The sequence below is a fragment of the Patagioenas fasciata genome, chromosome 10 (genome assembly GCF_037038585.1).
Source record: "Patagioenas fasciata isolate bPatFas1 chromosome 10, bPatFas1.hap1, whole genome shotgun sequence".
NCBI lineage: Eukaryota > Metazoa > Chordata > Aves > Columbiformes > Columbidae > Patagioenas > Patagioenas fasciata.
Genome location: NC_092529.1, coordinates 7,819,611 through 7,845,574, shown reverse-complemented (window position 1 = coordinate 7,845,574; position 25,964 = coordinate 7,819,611). Strand labels below are relative to the sequence as shown.

The 25,964-nt window shown below is 39.0% G+C and overlaps 1 protein-coding gene across 20 annotated transcripts in view; it reads left to right on the top strand.

Moving 5' to 3' along the window:
- ATP2B2 (ATPase plasma membrane Ca2+ transporting 2) overlaps positions 1-25,964 on the top strand; it is a 393,712-nt gene that overhangs the window by 217,622 nt on the left and 150,126 nt on the right. For all 20 annotated transcript variants that reach the window (XM_071813028.1, XM_065845964.2, XM_071813033.1 and 17 more), the window contains one exon: positions 6,961-7,440. In XM_071813028.1, coding sequence (XP_071669129.1) covers positions 7,242-7,440 — 199 coding nt within the window. In that variant the 5' untranslated portion in view covers positions 6,961-7,241. The remainder of the gene's footprint in view (positions 1-6,960; positions 7,441-25,964) is intronic.

Here is a 25,964-nt window from a genome sequence, read left to right as displayed (position 1 = left end):
CAAAATAAATTCATGTTAGTACCAGCAAGAAACAAGAGAGGATTCTTAAAACTTGAGGCTAGTACAGACTTTATGAGAGAAATGTCTTTGCCTGGGAGGTGAGTTGTTGGGTGGCAGCTGAGGTTCCGTGTGGGGCTGTGGGCACGGAGGCCCAGCGAAGGCGGGAACGCTTCGTACCACAGACCAGCGCTCAGTGATGAGCCATAATAAACATGATGTGGTTTCTTATTGCAGTCTGTCTGCTAACAGCATTCATAAAGAGTGAAATTGTGGCGTCGGAGAAGGTAGGATTTCATCTGCAGGACCTGATCCAGTCCCCTAGAAGTCATGATAGAGTCATTTCGTTGACTGTAGTGGAACTGAATTGATTCTTTTAATAGTATTTTTGTTCCTGTCAGGAGTTTGTTTGGCTTTGCTGTAGCCATTTACATGAGTAATGGTGGAAAATGAGCTCTGTATCAAATCATAGACTGAATAACTGTCCACTGTAACAGGGCACTGGAGGCAGGTTTATTTCACAATTGTGTTTTACGTTTCCTTTACTGCTACAGCATGGAAAAAAGAAAAAAAATCAGCAAATTTGTGGAAAAGCTTGATTCTGTTTGTTAGAAGTCCTGTGTAAATAGGCTTATTTTATAACTGAAATTAATAGTATTTTGTGCCCCTTTAATAAAGATTTATTTTCTGACAGTGCCTTTTTTGCCTTCAGATAATCAACAGTATCTTAGAGGAGGTATGGAATAATTTTTCTTTAGCCTACCTGATAGCAAAGCTGGTACAAGCAGTCCAGGCTGACTGGAGCTGTGCGTTCATACTGACAGGGCTGAAACAATTGCTGCTTTAGGGACTATCATAGTTGTCTGCGATTTTAAAAAACAAAACCCCACGACTTTTAATTTTGTAATAGTTTTAAAATAATACCTTTATTGTCTTTATGTCATCATATGATCAGGGAAAATATATTTCTCTCTTAGAACAACAACTGAATGAAGCATCATAGTTGAAATTCTATTATTTTGTAGATGGAGTGTACAAAAGTCTCATTCTTGTGTGCTCATCATGAATGAATTATGTCCAAGTCACCTTAATGCAACTTGATATTCAGTAAGAAATGTAGTGACGAAGTCAGGAATATTTTCAGTCAACACTGAGCTACGAAGTTCAGTTTCTCTATCTGCTCAGCTTCCTGGTATTAACCCAAAATTTCACACTTTTGAAGGTGCCAATCTACTTTTATTCAAATGGTGTTTTTCCTTAGTTTCTTCTTCATCTTGTGCATTGCTGATAATTAAATTTGCAAGTCAGTGTTTGTTCTAAGAGAGTCTATGTTTGAGCATCTCACATTTGGTTGTCTTCACTGGCTGCTCAGCTACACAATCCTCTTCTCATTCTGGTCCACACAGATTATATTCACTAATGGATGGATGTTTTGTCTTTGACATGAAAAGAACAGGAAATTGTAAAAGGTGGTACAACTGGACCACACTTGATTTTGCTCATCTGGAGACTTCTGCAGAGCAGGTTATGGTTTTCTTTCTCAACTGTTTTTACCTTGCAAAGGGCTGCCACAAGTCTTTCATCCTTTGCAATATGGTGTCAGCCTGTTGCTGCCCACGCCTCCCATCAGAACTTGAGGAATTGTGTTCTCAAAAAAAGCCTTCTCAGATGATTTTACTCAGACTCAAGGGAAAATTCCCTTAAATTTGCTTCCAGTCCTGTTTTATCAAACACTGGTATCTCTAATATGGATAAATCTGGTTAAATACCTACTACTCACTAAAATGTGACACTTCCAGTGCTGTTTCCCCCCTTGATTTGGGCGTTCTCTATAGGGCCCAGTGAACCAGCTAGCATTATATCCACAGCCAAATAATAATCCGAGTGGGACAGTAATGCTGCATGCAGAAGAGTGACACTGCTAATTTCCTTAGGTTAATTTGGGGGCACCAGATCTGCGTGCCTTCCGCCCAGGTGCAAGATGAGAGAATAATGACGGGGCTTTGCTGGTCTCTGCCCTGGCTGAGCCTCTGCCAGGACATTAAGAAGCGATTACCTTTTCATCCTTCTTCCTGTACTGCAAGCAATTCCTTCATCATCAGATTTTGAGACCAGAGCTAGCATAATCTTAGATGACAATTTAGAGAAAACAGTCAAGTTATGAACATATTCCCCCCCGCCCCCTTTTTGTTTCATTTGTCATGAATCCATTATTTGTCCAGACCTTTTAGGACCGTGAAATACAAGTCTTGCAATTCTGATCTGGTGAAATCCTGTTTGTTACCTTGCTACTGATTTTTCAGCCAGTAGAAGTACAAATGAAATCGGATGTCTGAATACTTGGTATGATATCTACTGAGATATCATTCTAACACACTGTGGAAATATTTACAAGCTTCCAAGATGAGACTTTTCCTGATTAGGGAAATCGAAGAATAGTTTTCCCAGCAGGCCTGCAGCTTATCCAAATTGCTTCTGTTTTATTTGGCATACATTTCCTTCAAGGAGCTAGAAGATGAAAAATATTTGACTTGGGCTCTACAGGAATGGAAGTCTGTTCCCCAAGACACAGCTACTCTGGAAGAAAAAGAACAAGCAACAAATAATGCAAATGTGTAATGTGTTTGTACAACAAAAATCTGTGACTTCTTTGGCAAACAAAATCCCAGACCAAGGTGAAGACTTATATTCTGGCTTTTTAATGAGAAAAATAAGGGCAGTATTTTAGTCAGGTTTTCTGGTATGTGTTTTGGTACCTGCAGTGAATCTAGATGAGCTATTATTTTGTCTTTTTGTCCACAGCATACTGTTGTTTTCAAACTGCACCTTGTGAAATTTTTTACCCAAATTTCTTGTTTGTATAGCTTGCTTCAGAAGCATTGCTGAGAATAAATAAAAAGAAATAACCTTTATTAAAAGCTGCCACTTTTGTCTGGAAGAACAGTGTGTAACATTGTGTGTGAAATTAGGTTTTCAGTTACGAGAGATTTTTATTTCTCTGTTGCCGACCATGTCTGTGGAGGACTAGTTTCCCTACAAATTGTCACAGGGAATAGTGAGACCAAAGATGCATAACTGAGGAGGAGATGATGGTGTGCTAGAATGGTATCAGAAGCTGAGCTTCAGCGTTTGAGGGTGGTGGCTCCTTGTGCCCTGGGAGACATTTTGTTACAAATTACACTTTGATGCACACTGTAGGTGATGGTTTTTGGATTGAAAAAGATTGAGTGAACCTTGAGATGAGAAATTTTGGCCTGGGGGCCCTGAAGGGAACCCATTGCTCCTCTGAGAAGAAAGGGAGAAGTCCTTGAGCTCTCCGGCTGGTTCCTACCCCTGAGCAATGCACCTTCTGCTGCTGGACCTCGTGGCTTGCCCAGCCTTGTTCCCTTTGCTTGCTTGAGATGTTATTCCCCAGGTATCTCAGACCGTATCGGTGGGATTGGTTTAAAATGCCATCAGATATCTTTTGTCAGCTAGTTATGCAGACTTGCCCTATGACCAGTGGAAGCAGGTACCCCTAGCTTGAAATTCAGCTCACCTAATTTAGACATCTGTGATAGAAATCAGTCCTGTGCCTATTTCTCTTCAGAGAGTGTCTGGATCTGCAGCTCCTGTGAGGCCAGAGAGCAGCTGTGTGGTGGATCAAGGCAGAGCTGAATGGAATCCCGAATAATGTCAGTCATCCATTTTGATTTGAAAAGGGACAATTATCTCCTGCTTTTTTTTTTTTAAATCAGGGTTTCTTGGTAGTTGACCTATCTTGGAAGTATCAGTGATTTGGTTTATTTTGTAAAATGATCTCTCTAACCTGCTCCCCCCCAAAAAAAAAAAACAAAACCAAAAAACAACCCAGCAAACAAAACCCCACACCCAAACCTGTGCAATTTCCTGTAGAGGAGACTACATTTCACCCACTTCTAGTAATTTGGTTTGTTTTGGAGATTGAAAGCCTGTAACCTGACTGATGGGACAATATTGCCATATGCCAGTTCCAAGTTTTCTATTCCTCAGCTCTTTTAAAAGGAATATTAACCACTTGGGAAGAGTGAGGTGGTCAGTCATGCTGACCTGGTATCCTCTCTGGCAAGGTTCCTGGACTTTTCATAAAAGAGATTCAGAGATGGAATGAAGCCTGCATATCTTGTTCCATGGGGTTGGAGAGATGCCTTATCAGTGGATAATGTTAGTTGTGCTTTTTACTTGCTGTGTTTTACCATCTGCCTTTCAAAAAGGTGAGATGGTGTTTCCTTGGTGCTGTAACATCAGGTGAATCATGAAGAGCACAAACTCTGAGTCATTTGATTTTAAAGCACTGAAGGAAGTGTAAACTTCATATTTGTTATTTCTTGATTAACATTTAATTGAAGGTGAAATTAAAAATTAAGCAGGCAAGTGACTCAAACATGCTAAAAAGCATCAACATTGTCTTGCTGTGGCTGACAAATGACAATGTGTCTAAGAAGAGAAGCAAATATATTAGCGTGTAGTGATGGCACAGTGAGTCAAAAGAGATGCTTTGATTGAGCGTAGTGGACACATCCCACAGAAAAATAATGTAGGTAATGTCTTTGACACTGCGTTTAGTATCCTTTGCATCACTAGTGAAATCAGTAGATGGTTCTCCTCGAAAAACACAAATAGTTGTCTTTTCATTGTGATGTTATGGAAAAGTTTAAGAACAATTTTATTTTATTCGAAGAATGTTTTAAAAGGTCTCAGGACCAGCAAAGCCCTGTAAATTCTCCGATAGATGAGTGGTGTATTTTATTGTTTATTGGTTTTGGTTTGTTTGTTGTTTTTTTTTTTTAACATCACAGCTGTTTTAGATACCCATCTTGAAGTGTACTTATCTTAGGAATAGATTCCTTTTTGCCCACTGGAAGTAAATAGTGTTCTGTCATTTTAGCAATTCATTAATGTTAATGATGCCTCATTTTTCACAACATTTTTCTGGATATTCTTTTTCCTGATCACATCTGCATCTGCTTTTCGATGTGGCTATCAGCAGAAGCTTATCATAGATGGAACCAGAAAGAGTCTGAAATGCTGATTTTTAGGAGAGAGAGGGCATATAATCAGTGGAAGTGGTGATCTGGTGCCTCTTGGGATGAAATCTGTTTTACTGGACATTTGTGACATTTTTATCCTGCAATTTTTTTGAAAGAAGTTTACAGGTGGATGTTATTTCTTTTCAGAATAGCAGTCCATCCTGTTTAAAAACAGCTAAAGCAGTAAGTGGGTGACGTCTTTTCCTGCATGCTATACACAAGGAATTATCTAGAAAAGAATGGATATGGTGAACGCTGTCCACCACACAAGCGTGGAAAGTTGGGTGGTGTTGACAGAGCAAAGTGTCTCCTCCTTGGCTATTGCTTGGCAAAGGCAGGCACTTTTTAATTACTACTTCTGGTTTCTCTTTATTGCTCACTGTAAGTGGCGTTTTGCGCTGAAATTCTTCTCCTGTTGTGAAACTGAAAAGCAGTACATGTAATCAAGGTTGGCAGAGGTTCTTAGCACTAGAATATGTCAGTAAGTAGGGTGGGTAGAAGCAGCATGTAGCAATTGACTGCTATGTTAATTACAGTCTGTAATTTTTTTTTTTTTTCTTCCCTCCACAGAAACCAAACTAATGTTGAGTTTTTATCTGTAAATGAGGAGGCCGATAGAGGTTCAGGAAGGTGCATTAAACAACTCCAAAGCAGATAAGGTCACTGTGGACAAAGAAGAATTAACACTGAGAGCAGGCCTGAGCTTCCTCATGTGCAGAGCAATGACAATGCCTTGAGATAGCAGTAGAAATACCAAGCTTACATGTTATGTTAACTGTATGTGGGAAGGAGATTAGTATTGTTGCACAGCTATAAAAGTGGGACTTAAAACACTTTGGGATCCTCTTTATGTGTGTACCCATTTCCACTGCCTATTGCTGTACCTAGACAGTTCAAAATATGCACTTTGCCAGGTTGGTCAATCATTAGGCTGATGGATGGTATGCTCTTTTAAAGATCTTCTTTATTATGAGTAACTATTCTGAGACCAATAGATTAGATGGTGCACACACACACTAGCCTGTACGAGGCAAAAAAGAAACCTTTACTATCTGTTAAAACTCTGGTTTCAGCAGTATTTAAACCAGCATCATTAGAATATGGGGAGGGGAAACAGGTCTTAAAGGCTTGTTTTAGCAAGCAATAAGCTGTCACCCCCCCAAAAAAGAGAAGGCTTGTATATATATGTATATGTGTGTGTGTGTGCGTGCTGGCTCCGTGCTGGCAGATGTTGAGGTGTGTTGTAAAGCTGTGTGGGCTGTTGGGCTCTCCGCAGGCAATGCTTATGTGAGCCGTGGCTTGGGCTGGGCCACCCAAGGCACTCAAGTGTTCTATCTCTTTTCTGGGATGTGCTGATTTCACAGAAGGCAAGGCTGCAAGATGTGATGTATTCAGTTGTATTCTGAATTTGTAATGGTGGTTTTAGTTTTTCCATCAGTTTTGTTGTCCTTGCACTGAAAACCAGTTTTGCTTTAACCCATTATGAAAACTAGTAGTGTTTAACTAATTTTTGTTACCTTGTAACCTTTATGAGAGAGTCTTTGTTCTTGTCAGATGAAAGATTGATGTGGCTGTATGAACCAGCACACATACTGGAGGTGCATCTAGCATGCTGGATCGCTTACTTATTAATATTCATGAACCATCTCAATTAGCGGGTGCTCTGGGCACTTGATTAAAGTAAGCAACACTGCTATTGGTGCTTTAGCCACAGAGAGTTTTATCTAAGAAAGAGCTGGTGTTATCCTTGCTGCCGATACTCGCTCTGCCTACCTGCAGCGTTCTCCAGGACGTCTGCACAGCTTTTCTTAAACGACAAGTCAAGCTGTGTGATAGAGAGAATCAATTTGAAATCACCTTTGGTAAGGTGTTATTGCTCACTCTTGTAATGAGGCCTTTCTGTTTGTTCTCAAAGGTTCAGAGGAAGAAATGACCATGTAGATTCTACAGCTTGGGTGCAGCAGAATGGGAAGTGGTGAATGGAGTGGAGCTGGTCTGCAGCCTTGAGAGCAGCTGTTCTGCGGACCACTCGTCAGTCAGGGACACCTTGCACGCCAGAGGCATCCTCCACATTGCTCACCGGGCACACACTGGATTCTTTTTAATTTCTTAGGTTGGAATTCAAGATTCCTTCCATTTTTAAAGAGTTTTAAGATTGTATCAACAATAACGAGTGGAGCAATATAATCGGCAACCATGGGTGACATGACAAATAGCGATTTTTATTCCAAGAACCAAAGAAATGAGGCCAACCATGCAGGAGAGTTTGGGTGCACGCTGCAAGAACTGCGCTCCCTCATGGAACTTCGAGGAACAGAAGCAGTAGTAAAAATTAAAGAGACTTATGGGGAAACAGAGGGGCTCTGCAGACGTCTGAAGACATCACCAACAGAAGGTAAGTGTATCTCCCTTCAGTTGAATCAGGGGATTTTGCATAAGTTTCAAACCTGAACACGACTCTTATGGCGCTGCCATTATTCCCAACAATAATAAACCAAAAGAAAAGTCTTCAGAGAAAGAAGATAAAAAATGTCTAGCTGGAGCTAAAGCTAGCATGAGAGTGAGAGGTGCTGTTTATTCAACCACCTAAATGCATTTATTTATCCTTAAAAGGCAGACAAATAAATCAGCACCTATTTTATTGGATTATAAAGATTCTTTAACATATCTGCTCTTGGGGGTAAGAAGGTGCATACTAATTGCTTCAGGAGAATTTCTAGATCTTTAGATGTCTTGAGAATACAGAAAGACTTTTTGAGATAAGCATTGTTACTTTGTAGATTGATTTGGAAAATACATAGTTGTGGTTACTAATCGTGACTTACTGTATTACCATAGAAAGTTTTGCTTAAATTGCCAACATATGACTATCAATGTTTTTATTAGTTGGGCTTCTTTTGTATGTATAAACTTCTTGCTTTCTTATGTTAAATAATACCAATCATACCTTCTCCATATCTATTCTTCTAAGTGGTTTTGGAGTTCTCTACCCAATCATCAGTCATTAGTCTAATTTTCAACACTCATCCCAAATATCTCCTCATAAAACTTTGACAATGGTGGGATGTTTCCCTCTCCTCACACAATTTTCCTCTTCACCAATTCTCTTTCAAAGCAAGTAAAATTTAATTCTAAGATTCTTTTTTCATCACTGTTTTTTCATTTCCAAGGAATATTAACACTTTTGGAAATTATTCAGTCTTTGAGCCTATAATATTTATTTTGTCTTGTAAAGGAACCAAGATGTTAATTTTAAGTTTTCTTTTTCAAGAAGATAGAAGTTTTGGCTTTATTCCATTCTCTCCTTTCTTAATCAGTTAGTTACCTCCTCTGTATAAATGCTTGTAAGTCTTGAATTATTGGTGTAATCATAAACACGTCAATTGTACTGTCACATAGCGTGATATTATAAATTGCACTAATTGAAGAGTCCCAAAGGTGCAGCTATCAATGCCTAGACTTCAAGTGAATTCTTCATCGTCCTACACTTGATCGTATACAGTCTAAGTATTGTTTAAACATTATAAACTGTAAAGCCGTGAACAGTACCTTTTCAGCAAAGGATTATTAAGCTGTATTAAAACCAGCAGCAAACTCCAATAGAACTTCAGCATTCCTGTGCAGTCATGTATTCTAGAGTAACTAGTGGCAAAAGGAACATTTTGTAACGGATCTTTCCCATTTACTAGTCTTGCCCAAATAGCTGATCCTTCCGACAGGACCTCTTTTCCTATCTGGAGGTCGCTTCCAGTAGGAGTGCTGAGGAAAATGAGCCCCTGGCCCTTGTCTGGGGTTTCCAGCTGTCCGTCCGGCTTTCAGAGAGCAGCCTGGTAGCTGTTGCACACGAGAGAATCAGCTCCTCAGAGAATATGCAGCAATTCTGACATATCCATGACACATCTGGGGAATTCCAGACAGAAGTACAGGATCTCTACATTTACCTGACAAAATAAACACTGATTTATAAATATCCTCCCAGGGCTTCTGCACCTTAAACATCCCTCTGCAGTTTATACAATGTCAAAGCTGAAGTCTCAGTCTGGGTGAGCCGAGATCACTTCGGTGACTTCAGTAAAGTTTTGCCAACTCATTCTGGTGGTTACCCGGTCAATGTGAACTTCAAAGGGAATGTTAATTGCATTATCTGTTCAATTTGTGACATCAGGGAAACTTAATTCCTCATATCGGAACAGAGCGTATGGTCCAGCTAGTGTGGCATGCTGACTCCAGCAGTAATCTATATCTGATACTTCAGATAAGGTAACTTTCCTCTGAGCCTGATGTGCGCTTCATCACTTGTGCATTAGGGAAAAACATTTCCAGCTTCAAATAGCAATCAGCATAGCCTTGGAATGAAGGCTCTGCTGGGTTTTAGTCTTAAATTAGATCACATGATAGGAATTCCCAGTCACACTAAGTTTTCATCTTATTTGTAAGTGGTTTGCTTGGAAAAATAATTTCGGGAGAGGATCTCTCTGAAATGTGTCAAACTCAGAAGTTTTCATTTGAGAGAAAGTTTCCATAAGAAAAAGATTTAAAGGCTTGTGTCAAACATAAGCATCAGTTTAGACTGAAGTCCCTAGCCATTGTTTTTCTTGTATGCAAGCTCAGCAAATAAAGTTAAAATACAGTGAAGAGGATATTCTTGAAGACATGACTATTCTTAGAAGAAAGAAACATAAGAGTTTCAGACACAGAAATGAAATTATAATATTAAGTAGACGTGATTTACAAATAAAATATTGAGATGCGTAGTGGAGGCTCCCTTGGAGTTTTATCTCTTGGTGCTTGCAGCAAACTGTGGATTCCCAATGGGATGTTTATGAAATACCATAATTTGCCACTGTGCCTGAAAATCAGTTTTCCAACCAACCTCTTTTTTTGGTTAAGCACAGTTAAGTGAACTTCCTCTATTGGAGTGCTGCACATTCTATACAGTTTTATGCAGAATAACAGAATAAGCATTACTGCAGGGCACTTATTCTTTCAATAAACCAAATAGAGTCTTGCTGAGCAAGAGTCCTAAATGTATATGAAAAAACAGCAAGAAGGTCTTGACTGTAGAATTTGGTTCTTCTCAGGCCTGTAAGCTCTTTCAAAATTTATTTTCATAAAGTCTTTGTCGTATTGTTGGGTTGTGGCTTAAGTAGTCACTGAAACAGAGGAAAAACATATCTTGGGAGCAGGCACGTTATGATATAGTAAAATGTGCTCTAATCTGAATCTACTGGCTTACTCGATATTTAGAAAATAAGTAGCAATTAGCTCAGAGTTTACTCAGCAATTCATTTCCCATGTTAATGTTTGATGTACCACCTATGGATTGGTAGATTCAGTTACATTGAAAATGCCTTTTTCAAGCTCTGTTTTCAAGTCCTGGGACTTTGCAAGGTAAGGCTTTTTAGGTGTAACTCAAATTTATTTACACTATTGTGAAGATAACCATATCAGTGTTTTCTGAACGCTGTATTAATTCAGTGCAGTGAATGTTGAGTAGAATAATATTTGCACGTGGAATGAATTCATAACTTTATTATTGATTACAAGGCTTCACTCTCTTCTTTCAATTTTCTTTGATTGCTTTTCTAACTACAGGTGCAGTGTGGATCACAGCTCCCAGTTATGCCTAAGGGTTTTCCTGCGTTGAAGTGATTATATTATAATGAAAAGCTACCATTTAAGCGCTTATAACAGGAACCTCCCCAAAATCAATGGAAATGCTTTGTATGAAATATACAGATATGTGTCGCCTTGAATTTTCTTTAAAAATATTTCTATGGAGATTAGTTTCACTTTCGTTATTGCAGTAATACAGAAAATAAGCAGGATCTAGCTGTCATTTTGCAAACCAGCGCTGAATCCCCCACTGGGCAGACATGTGATGACAGTTATATCATTTTCCATGCAATCTGAGTCTCTGAGGCCCACTCGAGCATTAGTGATACCTTATAAAGGACAGCTGGTAAAACGTGATGAGTTAGTTGGATGAATACCAAATGAGACCGGAATCCACTATTTCCAATGCTTAGCTGTACCTCACCCACAAATTGGTGTAGTATTCACCAATTTACAGTATGTTTTTAATCTACATTCCCTTAATTTAACAAAAATGTTTATTCCCCATAAGAATACGTTACTGAATTAACTTCCGTGATTTCTTGCTTAAAATACGTGGAAGCAGTAATTGCCAATGTGTGTCAGTAGTGAAGCTTCTTTTGTTTTTATATAAAGAAAAAGCTTTTCCCGTGGTGATCTCTGTGCGATCAGGCCTGAAATAGCAGATCCAGAAGATGTGACACATTGGTGAGAATGTTACAGCACCACAGGAGATGATGTTGTGTTGGTGTTTGTAGGTACCTATGGGCTGAGCTTCTAGAAAGGGCCTGTGGAGTATGAGATCATTTCAGATGTGACGTTATTAGGTGAGCCAGTGGAACCTACTTTTAATATGAAAAAATGCAAGTTTGGGGTTTTTTTTCAGCTGGAGTTCTCTTGGGATACTGTAAAAAAGGCTTTGTGGCAAGGGAAAGTATTAGTTAACAGTTAAATGATAAAATGTCTAGTGTAGAAGTTGGCTTTTTAATCATCATTACTACCCTTTAGATACATGTTTGTTACATAGGAGATATGGACTGAGTATCAATTACACCAACCATGTAGGTGTGTTTATTTTTCATTGTTACAATCTAAAAAGCCTTTTACAATTTCAGCTGTCGGATAAAAGATGAAGAAATAATGACTACAGCAAAAATAACCAGTTGCTTTTAGTACTTTTAACTTTCAGTTCCTCAAGCTTGCTTCTAGAAGAATACACCTTTCATAACTTAATAGTCTGTTTTGAAGCTAATCTTGCTGATACCTACTGAATTTCAGTTAGATGCACCACGGTGTTGTTATATGTCAAGTTACCTACAGATATGTAAATAATTTAGAAACAAATTGAGAAAGGAATGAAAGATACTTGATTCAGACAAATATAAGCTTAAAATAGAAATATAAAGTAACAGATTATATAAAACTACACTGTCAAAAATATATCGTGGAAATAAATAAATTGATGATAGCATAATATTAGCTGTTGTTAGAAGAATACACTTGATCATGGACAAACCACCGAATATTACATAGAAGTTCAAGATTTTCTTAAATCTTAAGGTTTCTTAAATTCAAGGTTAGGATTAATATTATGCTATTCATGCAAATTTTGTTGTTGTTGTTGTTTATTTCTTTGTTTTAAAAAAGCTATGTTGCCATCAGGTTTTAAGAAATCTGGTTGTGAGACTGAGCTCGAGCACTTTGGAAATCTCCAAAGCAGCATCTTAAAAGTGCTGCACCAGAAGACCCTCTCATCCTCTCTGCAGATGGCTGTGCTGTCTAATTCCTCATCCTTATTAGTGGTGTCAAAACACAACTTGTAGTTCAGGCCTATTTGCCAACACACCCAGGTCAGAAGCCAGACTCCAAGTACACATCTAGTCCTTATTTGTACATGGTCTCTCCACATGGAAGGATTGCTTTAAACAATGAAAACAGCCTTCCACATGAAAAAAAAAACCCTCAGTGTTTTCCTGGTGAAGGCCTCCAAGGGTTGCAGTTTGCAACACTTTTTTTTCCTACCTTGCATGGGAAAAAACACCACCAACAAACTTAAAAGTCATATTTCACCTGGCTGTTCATGCAGCATGAAGCATGGTTGAGCTGGTAAGAACTTGTGATAACTTGACATTTTCCTGTGGTCACTTCAATAAACACTTGTTGCCTTTGCTGGGCTGCTCAGGTTCCTGCAAACCCCCCGTGTGTCCCTGCCCGCTCCCAGGAGCTGTGCTTGGCTGAGGTACTGCTGGCCGTGGGAGGCTGGCAGGCGAAGAAAGAAAGGTGTGTTCTGGACACTCATTTTGAGGTTACTGTTGCAGTTGTTGAACCCCTGAGAGGTACCAGAGATGGATTTGTTCTGCCCTTACCTGTGGGAACGTGCCTGGGGAAGCTGGAATGGTGTGTCTGCCCCCCAGGAGTGAGAGAAGCACAGGAGGGGACACGCAGAGTGTCTGGGACCTCCCCTTCTGCACCTTCCCCGGCTGCCCCAGCTCTCTCACTGCAGGGAAAGAAGCTGAAGGAATTATTATTTATCTGACTCTTTGCAGCTTTGTTCTGTGGGGAAATGCGGAGGCTGACCCAAGTTCACACTAAACACCATTGTCATAGTAGGTCTTTCAAGATGGTAAACAGATGGAAAAAAACTCTCGGTGAGTTGGTTGTATGTTAACTCACATGAGGCAAGGAGATTTGCTGTGGCATACAGTGTCATCTCAATGTCCTGTATAATATGCCAGTTGTATTCAAATAAATAAATAAATAAAATATATATATACACATATGTGCTGTAGTAGTTGGCCTTAGTGAGGTTGAAGTTGGCTCTTCCATTTCTGTGTTTCACTGTATCAGCACAGTGCAGATGTTCTGAGTCAGGGACTTCTGTGTCATACTCCTGGGATCCATGCAAACTTAGGCCTTAGATGAATTGGTTCTGTACATTTGACGTTTCTCCTGTCTGCAGTGTGTTATATATCCATAAAACAATGTCTACATGTTAAATGATTTGATTCTTGGCAACTGCAGTTGTTTTCCTTATCTAATATTTCCATTGTTTGTGTAATGGAACAGCAAACATTCTTCCAAAGGTTACCCAAACACAAGCATCTCAAATGAATGGCTCAGATTTTTCTAAGTGATAAGTACAATTTCATTGCTCGTTTTGTTTCTGGGCTTTGGCATGTCATGCCACTTGCTGATTTACTTTGTTCATTTACTTGTAGAAAAATAGAGAAATATTGCGTGATGCGTTTTCCCCATGAAGCTTTTAAAAGGAATACAAGCTAGAATAACTCATTTGAGAATTCCAAATGGTTTGCAAAAAGCTTCACTTTGTGTAACTGGCATTACTTTAAAGCAAGTTTAGGAAAGGAAGAAAGCAAGTGAATTTATTCTGCTTGTTGTACGAGGTAGCATCAGAGATTTTCTGAGGCCAGTGCTGATTTATTTATGTGATTACCTGGGACGTCATCATCCTTCCAATTATTATCTTCAGCAGGTGCAACACTTTTAGAAAGAAAGCCATTTTCGTGCAAACTGAATTCCAGTTCCCCTTAAGACAGTACATTAGATACATGCAGGTGATGTCTATTGACTACAGACATATATTCTGCTGTTCCACTTCAAATTTAGCTGAACAGAATAATAAATGTGTGTGAGATTTTGCACGGGTCTAATGTTCATTGTAATCACCACAATTACAACTACAATGCGTTGTAAGTCACGAGAAAGTCTGGCCCAGCAACTTGCAGTAATTCTTTCCCTTTTTCTGAAGAGGTTATCATAGGTTAACATTTGCCACAATGTATCATGCCACAGGTTTCTACACAATCCTAACTACAATGATGCAATACAGTGTGTCATTCCCTTTATGCGAAATAATAAGCGATGGAAAGTGTTGCCATTATATGCTGCAGTTGATAAATGTGTAATCCTATTCTTAAAAGTAGTGGTTTGAGTTTGTTGGCACAACTAGCTCATTTATTGTGTGAAAAAAAGATGAGGCCAGATCTTTAACGTCATAGTAACAGTGTACAAAATTTTTAGATTTTATAAACTCCAGCAGTTACGTCAGTTGTGGAAATTGCAGAGCGGGATTACGTTGTTGGTGCTCCCTCAGAAAAAGGCAATTAGTCCTTTGCTTGGAGGATCAAAAGGTGTTGTGTTGTGTGCGCTCTCACACAAGTGGCTTCTGTGCAGGGAAAGGAAAAGCTGCATATTTTCTCAGGAACGGGAAAGAAAGAGACGGAGGGAGGAGGGACGTGGTGCTGCTGCTGAGCCTTTGCAAAGCAGCCCATTTTCTGCAGAGCCCATGCAAGGATAACTACTGCAGAGGGAAGAACCTATTGTGTGATGAATACCTGGCTTCTCTTGTAAGTGCAGGGCTTAGAAATCCATAAATATAGATAGTGTGTCAGCCTTGAGTGAGAGCTGATTTATCTTCATTTTGTTCTTACTTTGAGAAAGCTGCAGGAAGAAAGCAAAGTCCATTATACCAAATGAATAATCCAATCGATGTAGTCAGTTTGCCCTTGATGAAATTAGGCTTTGCCTTTGCGGTATGTCAGAGAGAGCAAAGGGTTTTTTTGCCTTATTTTGTCAGTGTCCTATGAAAACACAGTTGACATACATTGGTTTTAGCCTTTTGAGACTGACCCTGCTTGAGGAAACATGAGAGCAAAGCCCTTAATCCGTTGTCTCAGCTGACACAGGGGTGTTCCCTACAATGCCACCTTCAAACTTAAAGATGAAACAATTTCCTGCATCTCTGTTAGGCATTCCAAATGTTTTGCCAAGAGTCACTGCTGGCAGTGAAGCTGCTTCCAGCTCAGCCATGGGAATGGGATAACTTTGCTATTTCAGTCTTTGTAAGGATCATCCGGGGATTGGAGAGATGATGACAATCTTGTTCCTCTCAATAGCTGAGATTTTGAAATGTTTTTTATTCAGCATTGCGTTTATCTTTTTCTGTTATTTTTTGAAGAGGAACATTTTTTTGGTAAAGTATTGAAAAGTCTTGATGCTGGGGCAGTGACTTTCAACATGCAAGTCTGAGTTCAGTAACACTGAAGGTGGAATTAGCATGACTGAATGATCAGTCATTTTTCTGTGGATGATAACTGCTGTGAACAGACTTGGCATAAGAGCAGTGTCAGATGCAGTAATGATTTCCTGCCTCCTGTCCCCTTTTGCAATTGCTACTTATTCTCAAAATCTAGACTGATCAAATTTATTGTTTCCATCTGTTTTCCAAGACGTCAAAGATTGATGGTGTTTGACATGCCTGTTATTTATAAAGGTGAGGTGAGCGGAAAATAAAGCCGAAGATGTATTTTTGGCAGTCAACTCAATACGCTTCCAAGACAAACATATAACTGCATTTCCTCGGTGCTGCTTTCCTTTAATATGATCCATTTGGAGTGAATGACTTGCCTTCTAAGTATCTCTAGAAATTATTTTGACCCTACCTCCAGCAACTTTTTCCCACATGTATGTAGGTGTTGTAGAAAACATGCTTGCAGTTGCAGTTCCTGAAAGGTGTAAGGACAGAGGCGTCCCCACACATTGAGAAATTGCTGATTACCTCTGACATAAAGAATCTATTTTTCAGTGACAATAGGTGACATAGTGTGGTGTAACTTGCAGCATGATATAACAACTTTCTTTTTAACTTTTAAAGAAAGAAAAAAATCCTTTCTGAAAGCTCATTAGGAATCCCATTCCTTGTCCTTGCCTTGGAGCTGGTAAAACAGTCCATTTTAATGTCCTGTCCTTATTGCCAGTCCAGAACTTGGCAATGCAACCACGGATTATATTAAATGCAGAGTATTTCTGTTGTATAATTAAAATAGCTGGGTGTATGTAGCTGCTATTTCTGTAACAATAGCATTTGCTAGCCCTCGTTTCCTCTTTGCTTTTGGATCAAATTCTTTAGGGACTGCAGATACTCTCTTGCTATGTGGATTGTGAGCTGAGTCAGTTCTGTTATGACTTGAAAACCTGAGCTGCCATGGGCTGTGCTGCTCCTTTGAGTGTTCCTTTTGCATTTTGTGTCCATCTCTCTACCCCACCACTTCCCACAGAGGAACCATCTGTTTCAGTATGAGGGCAGTTTAGGCGTCGTCCTCCAAGGTACAAAAAGGCTGAAGAAAATAATGATCAGAAGGAAAATGGACCAGCTTTATAGAGTTATTCAAAATCAGTGTAGATTCTTTTCTTCTGATTAGCTTTGGAGATGAGAGGAAAGAGGGACTAGCCTGCTTCTTTACAGGTGTGCTTGAAAATGAGAGATTGCCCTTGAAGTAGGTACAAAAGAATTAGAGAGGAGAAATTTCTCAATGTTTTCAGAAAGTATCCTATTAACTGCAGCAGGTTTTCACTTTGACTTCCTAAATGAGGGCACAGCTCCTCAGATGCTATAGGATGAACACTATTTGTTCAGGATCATGTCAGCCTTAATACAGGAAGACAAATGTATGGTAATGCTCTAAAATTACAATGCAACTATTACATCATAATCTTAGCACTTAGCATAAGCGCTATTCTAGGCACCTCAGTTAATTCTTTGCTTCTACTTGTACTTTTCTCACCATTTTTCTAGCAGTTTCAAGTCATGGTGTGGAAGTTTGGGGTGGTAAATTGGAGCACCATGAGTTTCCTTGAGCTTGCCTCACTTTTCTTGTGTGTTGGCCCTCACCCTTTCCCTGGCACAGTGTCTGAATTTTAAAGGAATGATGATTCTTTTCTGAGCCACTGATGTTTTTGTTTTGTTTTGTTTTTTCCCTGTTTGGTTGTTTTTTTGTTTTTTTTTTTTATTCACGAAGAATAAAACTTAAATTAGCAGAGAACTGTTGCATTATTACATCATCGTTCTAAGTTGCCGGCAGGGTCATGACTGTCGTGTGGATGGCAGAGGTCACCCGGCTGGAGTCTGGTGGTGCCGCAGCCAACATGTGGCACTTTGCTTGAACTGCAGTCCCACAGTTGACTTGTAGCCTGTGGAAACCTTGGAGTACAGAATGATGACTGTCTTGGTGACAGTCACCCCTGATAGTGGGTGATAATTGATTAAAAGGGTAAAACAACAGTGAAGAGGACAAATTAGAACCTATTATTTTCACTATAGAAATTGTCCAATTTTTCCTTAAAGAAAAAAATCATAAAACTTAAAGCCACCCCTGTTTCGTATAAAGGTGTGGTGTAAGTTTGGAAAACTATTCAAGTGTTAAGGTGTGCTCGCCTGCTGACTTCGTATACATCTCATGTGATGACGGTGGAGTCCTTGGGCTTTTCCTTTGTTCTATTGTTTTCTCAAGCCAGTGAGTTAGTGCGGGTGTGTTCCAGGTGCGAGGGCAGCCTGACAGCGCTGACCCGGCTCCTGGTGCCTCAACGTATGTTGAGTAGATGTGAGATGGGCTGCAGAACAGAGTGCTTAATAGGAGTTCAGAACAGTTGTTTTTCAGATTGAAGAAAGAGTATGCTGAAGGAAACCGTAAAAATAAATTATTGGTGATTACCAGGATCATTGGCACATCAAATAGGAGCGATATGATGCTACACAAGGGCTGTAGTTGGCCCTAGGAAGTTAAATTTGCATTTTTCTGGTGCTGCCCTTGTCAGCCACTGATGCTTCAAAGCTATAGGTGCTGAAAGACTACAAATACATTTAAAAAAAATTACAAGGCAGGTAAGGAAAAATAATACTTAGAAATATATATGAATATAAATAAATAAATATATATATTAAAAAATATAAATATGTCATTGGTTTTGTTCCCAAGAAGTCTTGCTGATTCTATTACACCTTCTGCTACTTCACCTGCTCCAGCCCACAAAGTAAAAACCATAACCCAAAACTACAGAAATAGTTTCCAAACCCATCACGCACACTGGCTCAGAAGTTGGATATGAATAGTGCGTTATATTACCAGAGAAATGAAAACTGAATAAGTGTATTTGCTGTGCAAAGATCAGTTCTGTTTTCTTCAATGAGTCATTCCTGATGGTTTGTTTTTGTTTAATGCTATAGTGTTGCTGAAGCAATTTGCTTAAATATGAAATATCAGATGTCAGAAGTCATTAAGCTCAAATTGTCTTATTGACTGTTTCAAAGTGACCTCTCAGTAGAGGACAAAGAATCCACCCAGTTTGTTAACTTGCGTGTGCACTGCTGCTCCAGAATACTGGAGAGAAGCTGAGAATAAGCCTGTATTACTGTTTGTGTTGAATGTTAAATTAATATCTTGGAAGAAACAGACGTTTTTTGCCTTCAGCCCTGAAGAGTGTGCGTGGTAAAAGATGTGGAGAGTTTGAAATGATTTAAATATAACTCATAACAACAACTGTTCCAGTATTACCAACATAAAAAGACTCTTAAGGTAAAGTCAGTGTTATTTCCCCCCCCACCAAACCTAGATGTTATTTTTAATTCCTGATGTTAATCCTATTTAACAAGGATATCGGTGTGGCATGTTCTGCCATGAGATGCTGGCAGTGCTTTCTGCTGCTCCACTTTTCCAGAGATATTGGTCCTGACATGAACGTTGCTGCAGCTAGCAGCTTAAAATCATAGAGAAAAATATATTTGTTCTTGCTATGCAGTGGCAATTGATACTGTTTCCTGGATGTAAAAATCTTGATGTCTCTGCTGTTGTGCTTCTCCTATAAATCCTCCCGTGCTCAGGGCCTGCTACCAGGGACACCTCACCTTGCTGTGTGGCCACGACACGTCCCTGCGGGGCTGATGCTGCCGTGTCCTCGTGAGTCACTTGCAGCCACTGTTGGTGGTGAGAAGTGACTGCTGGCACCCTTCCCTGGAGAGTCAACCCGTGCTTTGGCAAGCCTGTCATCCTTCCTATCTAGTCATGTTCATGTGGTGACAGCAAACTGTGTTTTAAATGAGGTATTTAAAATGAATGTGCTGAATATGGGACCCAGTTTGGAATCCCCTAGACTTCTTGTTTGATTTGTTTGGGGGATTTCTTAGTCTTCCTAGGTATCTTAAAGGATTCAGTTGTGTGAGGTTGCCATGATATCTTTAAGAAGAAAATTTTGCCAGCATAATTGAATTTAGAAGGTGGAAGGAGAGGTACAGACTTAAGCCTGTTTTCATTTTGAAACATTTTGAAAAAGGTCATTCTGTTGTTAAAATTCGGTGGCTCACCTTATCTGCCTGGGAATGTCCATGGAAGTTGTGGTAGCCCTGTGGGATTAACAAGTGACTGGTGGTGGCTGACTGGAATAAAATTCTGCTTCTTGCTGACGTTGTAATGTGAGCAAAATCCCCAGCATATGTGTAGCAACGTGACTGTTGACTGGTACATCTTGTCTACAGGGGAACAGGTTTAAGCTTAATTTGCTGAAGTTGCCATCGCATATACCAGAAGAATCCCCTCCTGAAGGGGTATTCCCAATGTAGCTGTATGACATTAAGGTATGGTCAGATGGTGGTGTTTTTTTGTTGTGGGGTGGGTATTGTGTTTGTTTGCTTGTTGGGTTTTGTGTGTGTTTTCTTCCCCCCGTTTGTTAGACATGTATTTTAAAATTATCTCTTTCACTACTTTTACCATAGTAAAAATCAGAAAAAAAAAAATCTCCAAAATTAGTTCTTGTATGCATGGGAGCTTTCCGAGAGGTTGTTTAGTTTTACCCCAGACGGAGGATTAGATGTCAATGAGAAGGGCACTGCAAGTTTCCGGGGACAGCAGAGGGCAGGGGAGCAGGGCTGGGGACACTGGTCCCGGCTCTCAACTGGCAGGAAAATGCACTGGGAGAGATAGGCATTCAGTTTAGCACACCTGACATGAGAAAAAGGCATTCTAGCAGATTATGTGTAGCAAACATAATATATTTGTTTATATATGTGTAATCTCTAGAAGGTATTTAATCATATTACAAATTATCCATATATTATTGAATAATTGCATATGTTGGTGTGACTGGGCAGTGATGATAGAAATGTTGCCGTGATAAATTTAAGTAATCTAGTTATCCAAATGTGACTGTTTCAGGATGCAGCTAAACATTAAACTGCAGGTACAAAAACTAAAACTGATCTTAAAGCGGTTCTTTCCAGCCCTGCCATGTGTTCAAGCTTGCAGGCAAAGCAGTGTGTCTGTTCATTTGCTACATGTAAGTAGCAGTACAGAAGGAGCTGTAAACCATTTCTGCATTCTTTAATATGTAAGACTTATATGGCTGTCCAAATGTATGCCCTGCTATGAATATCTGTGTTTTTTATACTTAAAATTCAGTATCCTGTTCCTACTTGTCAACTTTTTCATATCTTAATTTATGCTTATAGACAATCTGGAACAATTAATGCCAAACCCTTTCTATAAAGAAGTTTTTCCTGATAATCTGATCTGAACCTCCCCTGGTGCAACTTGAGACCACTTCTCATTCTGTCACCTGGTACTTGGGAGCAGAGCCCGACCCCCCCTGGCTCCAAGCTCCTTTCAGGCAGTTCAGAGATCACAAGGTCTCCCCTCAGCTCCTGTTTTCCAGCTGAACCCCCCAGGTCCCTCAGCCGCTCCCATCACACTTGTGCTCCAGCCCCTCACCAGCTCTGTTCCCTTCTCTCAACTTGCTCCAGCACCTCAAGGCCTTTCTTGGCGTGAGGGACCAAAACTGAACAAGGGATTCAAGGTGTGGCATCCCCAGCACCGAGTACAGGGGCCACATAATGTAATTATTTTTTTTTAAGAAATTAGTTGACGAAAGACTAATATCCTGGTTGTTTTTCATAGGGAAATGTTGAAGGTGATAAGGTATAATGACAAGAGCAGATACTCTTCTACTTAAAGTATTTGTTTAAACTCAACTGTTTCCTACTTGAGGCTTCGTTACACTTACTGAGAAGTGCTCAAGATAACTTTGGTTTTGAGCACCAGGGGGAACTCTGGAATAGCAATTTATAGAACCATAATTAATTGTACTAAGCTCAATGTGTAAAGCAAAGTAAGCCACATAGCATTTCTACTAGTCAGTAGAGAGACGCTCAGAAGAGTTCTTTCCAAATCAAAGCTTATAGTGAGAACTTTCTTTCTGCCTGAACATCAATGCTCTTACTTTCCATTCAGTGTCCAATGTTATGAAAGACTAATGGTATGTAATCCTCAAAAATTTATAAGCATAAAATTAAAGGGAAAAAATAGCAGTTAAAAATACCACAATCTGTAGTACCTTGGAAGTGTTACAAGGACCAGGAAACTAGAGAAGAGAATCTTAGGAAGTGAAGTATCTTGGTAATCTAAGGATTCAAGCACATTTCCGTTCAGTATGAACTGCATGAGCATCTATAGTATGTGTTGGCAAGAGCAAAGACCAGATAATAGTGTAACAATGAAGTGTTAGGCTCATTACAAAGTCTCCTTACTGAAAAGCCAAACACTGGTTTATTCAATAATCCAACAACTCATTAAAGGAAGTTGGCAAGCAAAGCTAATTAATAAGCATGTCCATGTCTTTTCAGAGGTGAACACCTGACGTTCTATTTAATATTGAGACAGTATGTGTAAGTAAGATGAGCTAGCAGGCAAAATTAATTAATACATTCATTTTGGTTTATCAAAGGCTACAGTGTTATTATATAGCTTGGGCTGAGCTGGAAGATGTGTAAGAGGAAATGTAATGGCAAATCTTACACTGCGCCAGTTTTTGTTTCTGTTTGGCTGTTATTTTGCATTGGGTAAAAGAAGCCCAGTTCATGCAAAGAGTCTACCATTAGCATGATTTCCTCTGCAATAGGTGCAATTAATATAGGGAAAATTGTTTGGGTTTGGGTTTTTTTGTTGTTGTTTTTTTTGTTTGCTTGTTTGTCTCAACACTCAAGACAAAATTGTATTCGTAGATAGAGTCTATTAAGCATATGGAGCTAACTTTGGATTTGTAACTACTGCTAACATTATTATGATAACAGGGTCCTTAGCAGTCTGTAGACTTCCTGGAAAAAATATGATCCAGTTATAAAAGCTTTTCTTAATAGACAATGGTCTTGCCCAGTATTTATTCAGGTTAACTCTTCTGAACAACAGGGCTGGGTCCAAGGAGCCAGTGGCTCACTAGAGAGAATGAGTTTGCTTGTCCAGAAGGGTTTATCTGTCAAATAAGAGGATGAACTAGTCTGGAAGCTTTCCATACAACTGTGTTTATCACCAAAAGACACGATATTGCTTGAAGTTATCATGTGAGAGTTTGTTCACTTGGATCTACTTTTCAGCTGGGAATCTGTTGCAGTTTAGTGCTTGAATTTGCTGTTCATACTCAACCTTCTGGGCAGTTTAATCAGAGTTTCACTCTAATCCTTTTGGGAGGAGTGAAAATAATAGAAGTTTCAGTCTGCAGAAGCAGTTACTCAACAATTGACCTTTCTATAAATCTGAAGCAGCAGCTGATAAATGCCACCTTGACATCACCTGAAGAGCTGACAATTTTCTTTCAGTTATTCTAATAAAAGAATCCTAATTGACCAAGTCACCTAAATAATGCACTGAGAGTGCTAAGCTAGCAGACTTTGAGGAAAATTTTTAGCTGTGGGTTAATTGTATCAAAAAGTATGTCTGACAAGGTTAAAATGGATCTTCCTCAGTGTCACATTAGCTTAGTTTTGTGTGCTCTATTCAGTGCAATTTAATATGGTATCAACCATCCTCGAAAATAGTGTAATAATGTGAAATGTGACTTGTTTCAAATAGAAGTAATTCCCTGTTTAATCTGTAGGGTTTTTTCACTGAAATAAGATCTGCGTTTTTAACATACGTAAACCCATATCAGCCACTACATCAAAACATCAGTTTCTGCGATGATAATTCTGAATGTGACCTGTGAATTAGATCACATCTAAGTGCGCACTCTGGCTTTTGAACCATGGTTTTCCATGTCTCAGTTTCAAAGCTCTGTCTAGCATAGAGCATAATGGCATTAATTCTGAAACAGTAATGTTTTGAGAAAGACCAAGTACAGGTAGCGTTTGAATGCTTGATGAATGGGAGCTCTCCTGCATTGCTGAATAACCCAGTGAGGGCTGGCTGAGGCTGCTTTATTTCCATGTGCACTTTAATTGACCTGAAAAATGGAAGTTAGACTCATTTACAAAATCCATAAGAGTCCACGTGCAAGTAATCCACTTTAAATTTCGGAGCAACATGTATTTTTTGAAATAATCTCTCAAACTGTTATGAAGATGACTTGGAGTAGTGTTTGGCCTAGGAGCAAGCATAGATCTGGGTATGGATATTTCTTTCTGTCATAGACAGAAAAGGGCACTCTCTGCCATTTAGAGATAAGATTTTCATCACATGGGATCAATAGGGATGGGGCAGTTGAATTTGTAAGATCTGCATAATTCGCTTTGAGTATAGGCCTTCAGAAAGGCCAATGTATTTATAAAGTCACACCAGCTGACTAGTATTAGGGTAGTGTGTTGAATCTGAAAAGATTTCAAAGGAAAAGTGATTAAATTATATGTCTGCATGACTGTATGCCATTGGTTTCCAAGATGTTGTCATTTTCACTTTGAGGTTTTGTAGGGAATAAGAAAAGTGCTGGAAAACATTAAAGTTTTCCAGCTTTCATAGATGCTAATTGTTACAATGGACAAACTCAGCAACGTGGTGATTGGAAATTACTCTCAAGAGACTTTCTTGGAAGAAGAATCTTATATTTTGACTATTTTGTTCAGGCCATATTGGAAATTATGTTTTTCATCTGTTGTTTCGAAACTAAAAGCAGTTTTATTATACTTCTTTACTCCAAATAACTGTTTAGTTGCCGTGCATTCTAATCTATGGATTTACTCTACTGAGTTTCAGGAATGTATATTTAAATGTACTGCATTTCTGACCATCAGCTACATCTGTTTGGCCAAAGTTGCCTGTGATATGGCACGCTCCTCTTCTGTCTGTGGTCTTGCATGTATGAGGACGGTGGCAAACTGTTGTGATTTTCACTGTAAATGCTCAGTCAGCTGGAACTCTGAAATGGTGCATTATAGGTATGTCCACCTGAGAGAGCTGAGGTAACTGTTCCCAGAATTTTGTGATGAAAAAGGTGCCTGAAGAAAATAATTTAGAATAATAATTCAGAAGTCTGGGTTTGGCATGAGGTGTCCTTGACATGCATACCATCAATATTATTGCTTTGTGCCAGAGTATGTCTATGACAATTTCAACTTGAATACACCTGAGGAAGCTGCAATACTCTTCTGAAAGAAGACAAAAATTGGTTTTGTATAGTCTTTTCAGAACATCCACCTATTGCAGTTTATTGCTTCTTGAAACTGGAGAGAGATTATCTAAGGTATGTGATATGACAGGGATTGCTCGAGTCACAAATTTCAGTGTTGAACAGTAGAACATTTCTAGTGCCACTCGAGATCTTCCGTAGCCATTCTGTTTGAGCATTTTGCTGTTTTGTTAGTCAAGTAGTGACTAGTTATATTCCTCCAATGATATCTGATTTGAGGAGATAAGAATTTGAAGTAATTTATACACAAACACACATGTTTTATCCATGGCTGAAACTCAGATGTTGGGTTGTATCGAAGGGGCAGTAGAAATGTCACATTCTCCATTAAATTAGTAAAGCCGTTTATCTGTTAGGTGTATGAAACAAATGTTGCTTTCTCTCACACAAACTTTAAGTCATTCAGTAATGAGGGAAGAATCCTGGGTTTACATTTTACTGCAAAATACAGAAGCATTTTTAAGAAAGCCTCTTAGCAGCATTGGAAATGAGTACGGAATATAACACTTGTGTGTTATTATTATCCCTTGTATGTTATTATTTTAAGCTATGATACCTGCAGGCAAGGTGAGATTTTTGACATCCCATACTCAGCATCCCCATAGTTCCCAGCAGTTTATGAGGATATTACTGCCAGGATCAGGTGGAAGTACTGTTCCTGTTCTTGCCATAGACTTTGCCCCAGAAGTTTAAATTCTGTATGTACATGTGTAGGATGTAACTCTTAATTCTGATAAATCCCATAACAATATTCTGCTTTTGGGGTCTTCTTGGTGATGCGTTCCCCAGATCCTAGTTTTTTATAGGTAAGAAGCAAAGCAATTTGCCAACAATGTGGTACAAAGTTGAATATAGTTAAAGGCTGCATTGAATACTTGTGTTTTCTACACTTCTTAATAAAATAATATTATTTCTTTAATTCATTTTGAAATGCAACTTACACTTGCTATTATTCTAGTAAAAAAACCTTCTACCCATATCTTCAAATTTTGTGGGAAATTCCTGCTGAAAGCTTTCTGTGTGGAAAAATAATTGATATTTGCGTATTAGAATTCTTATTACATGTGATAACAATGTTCTTATTAA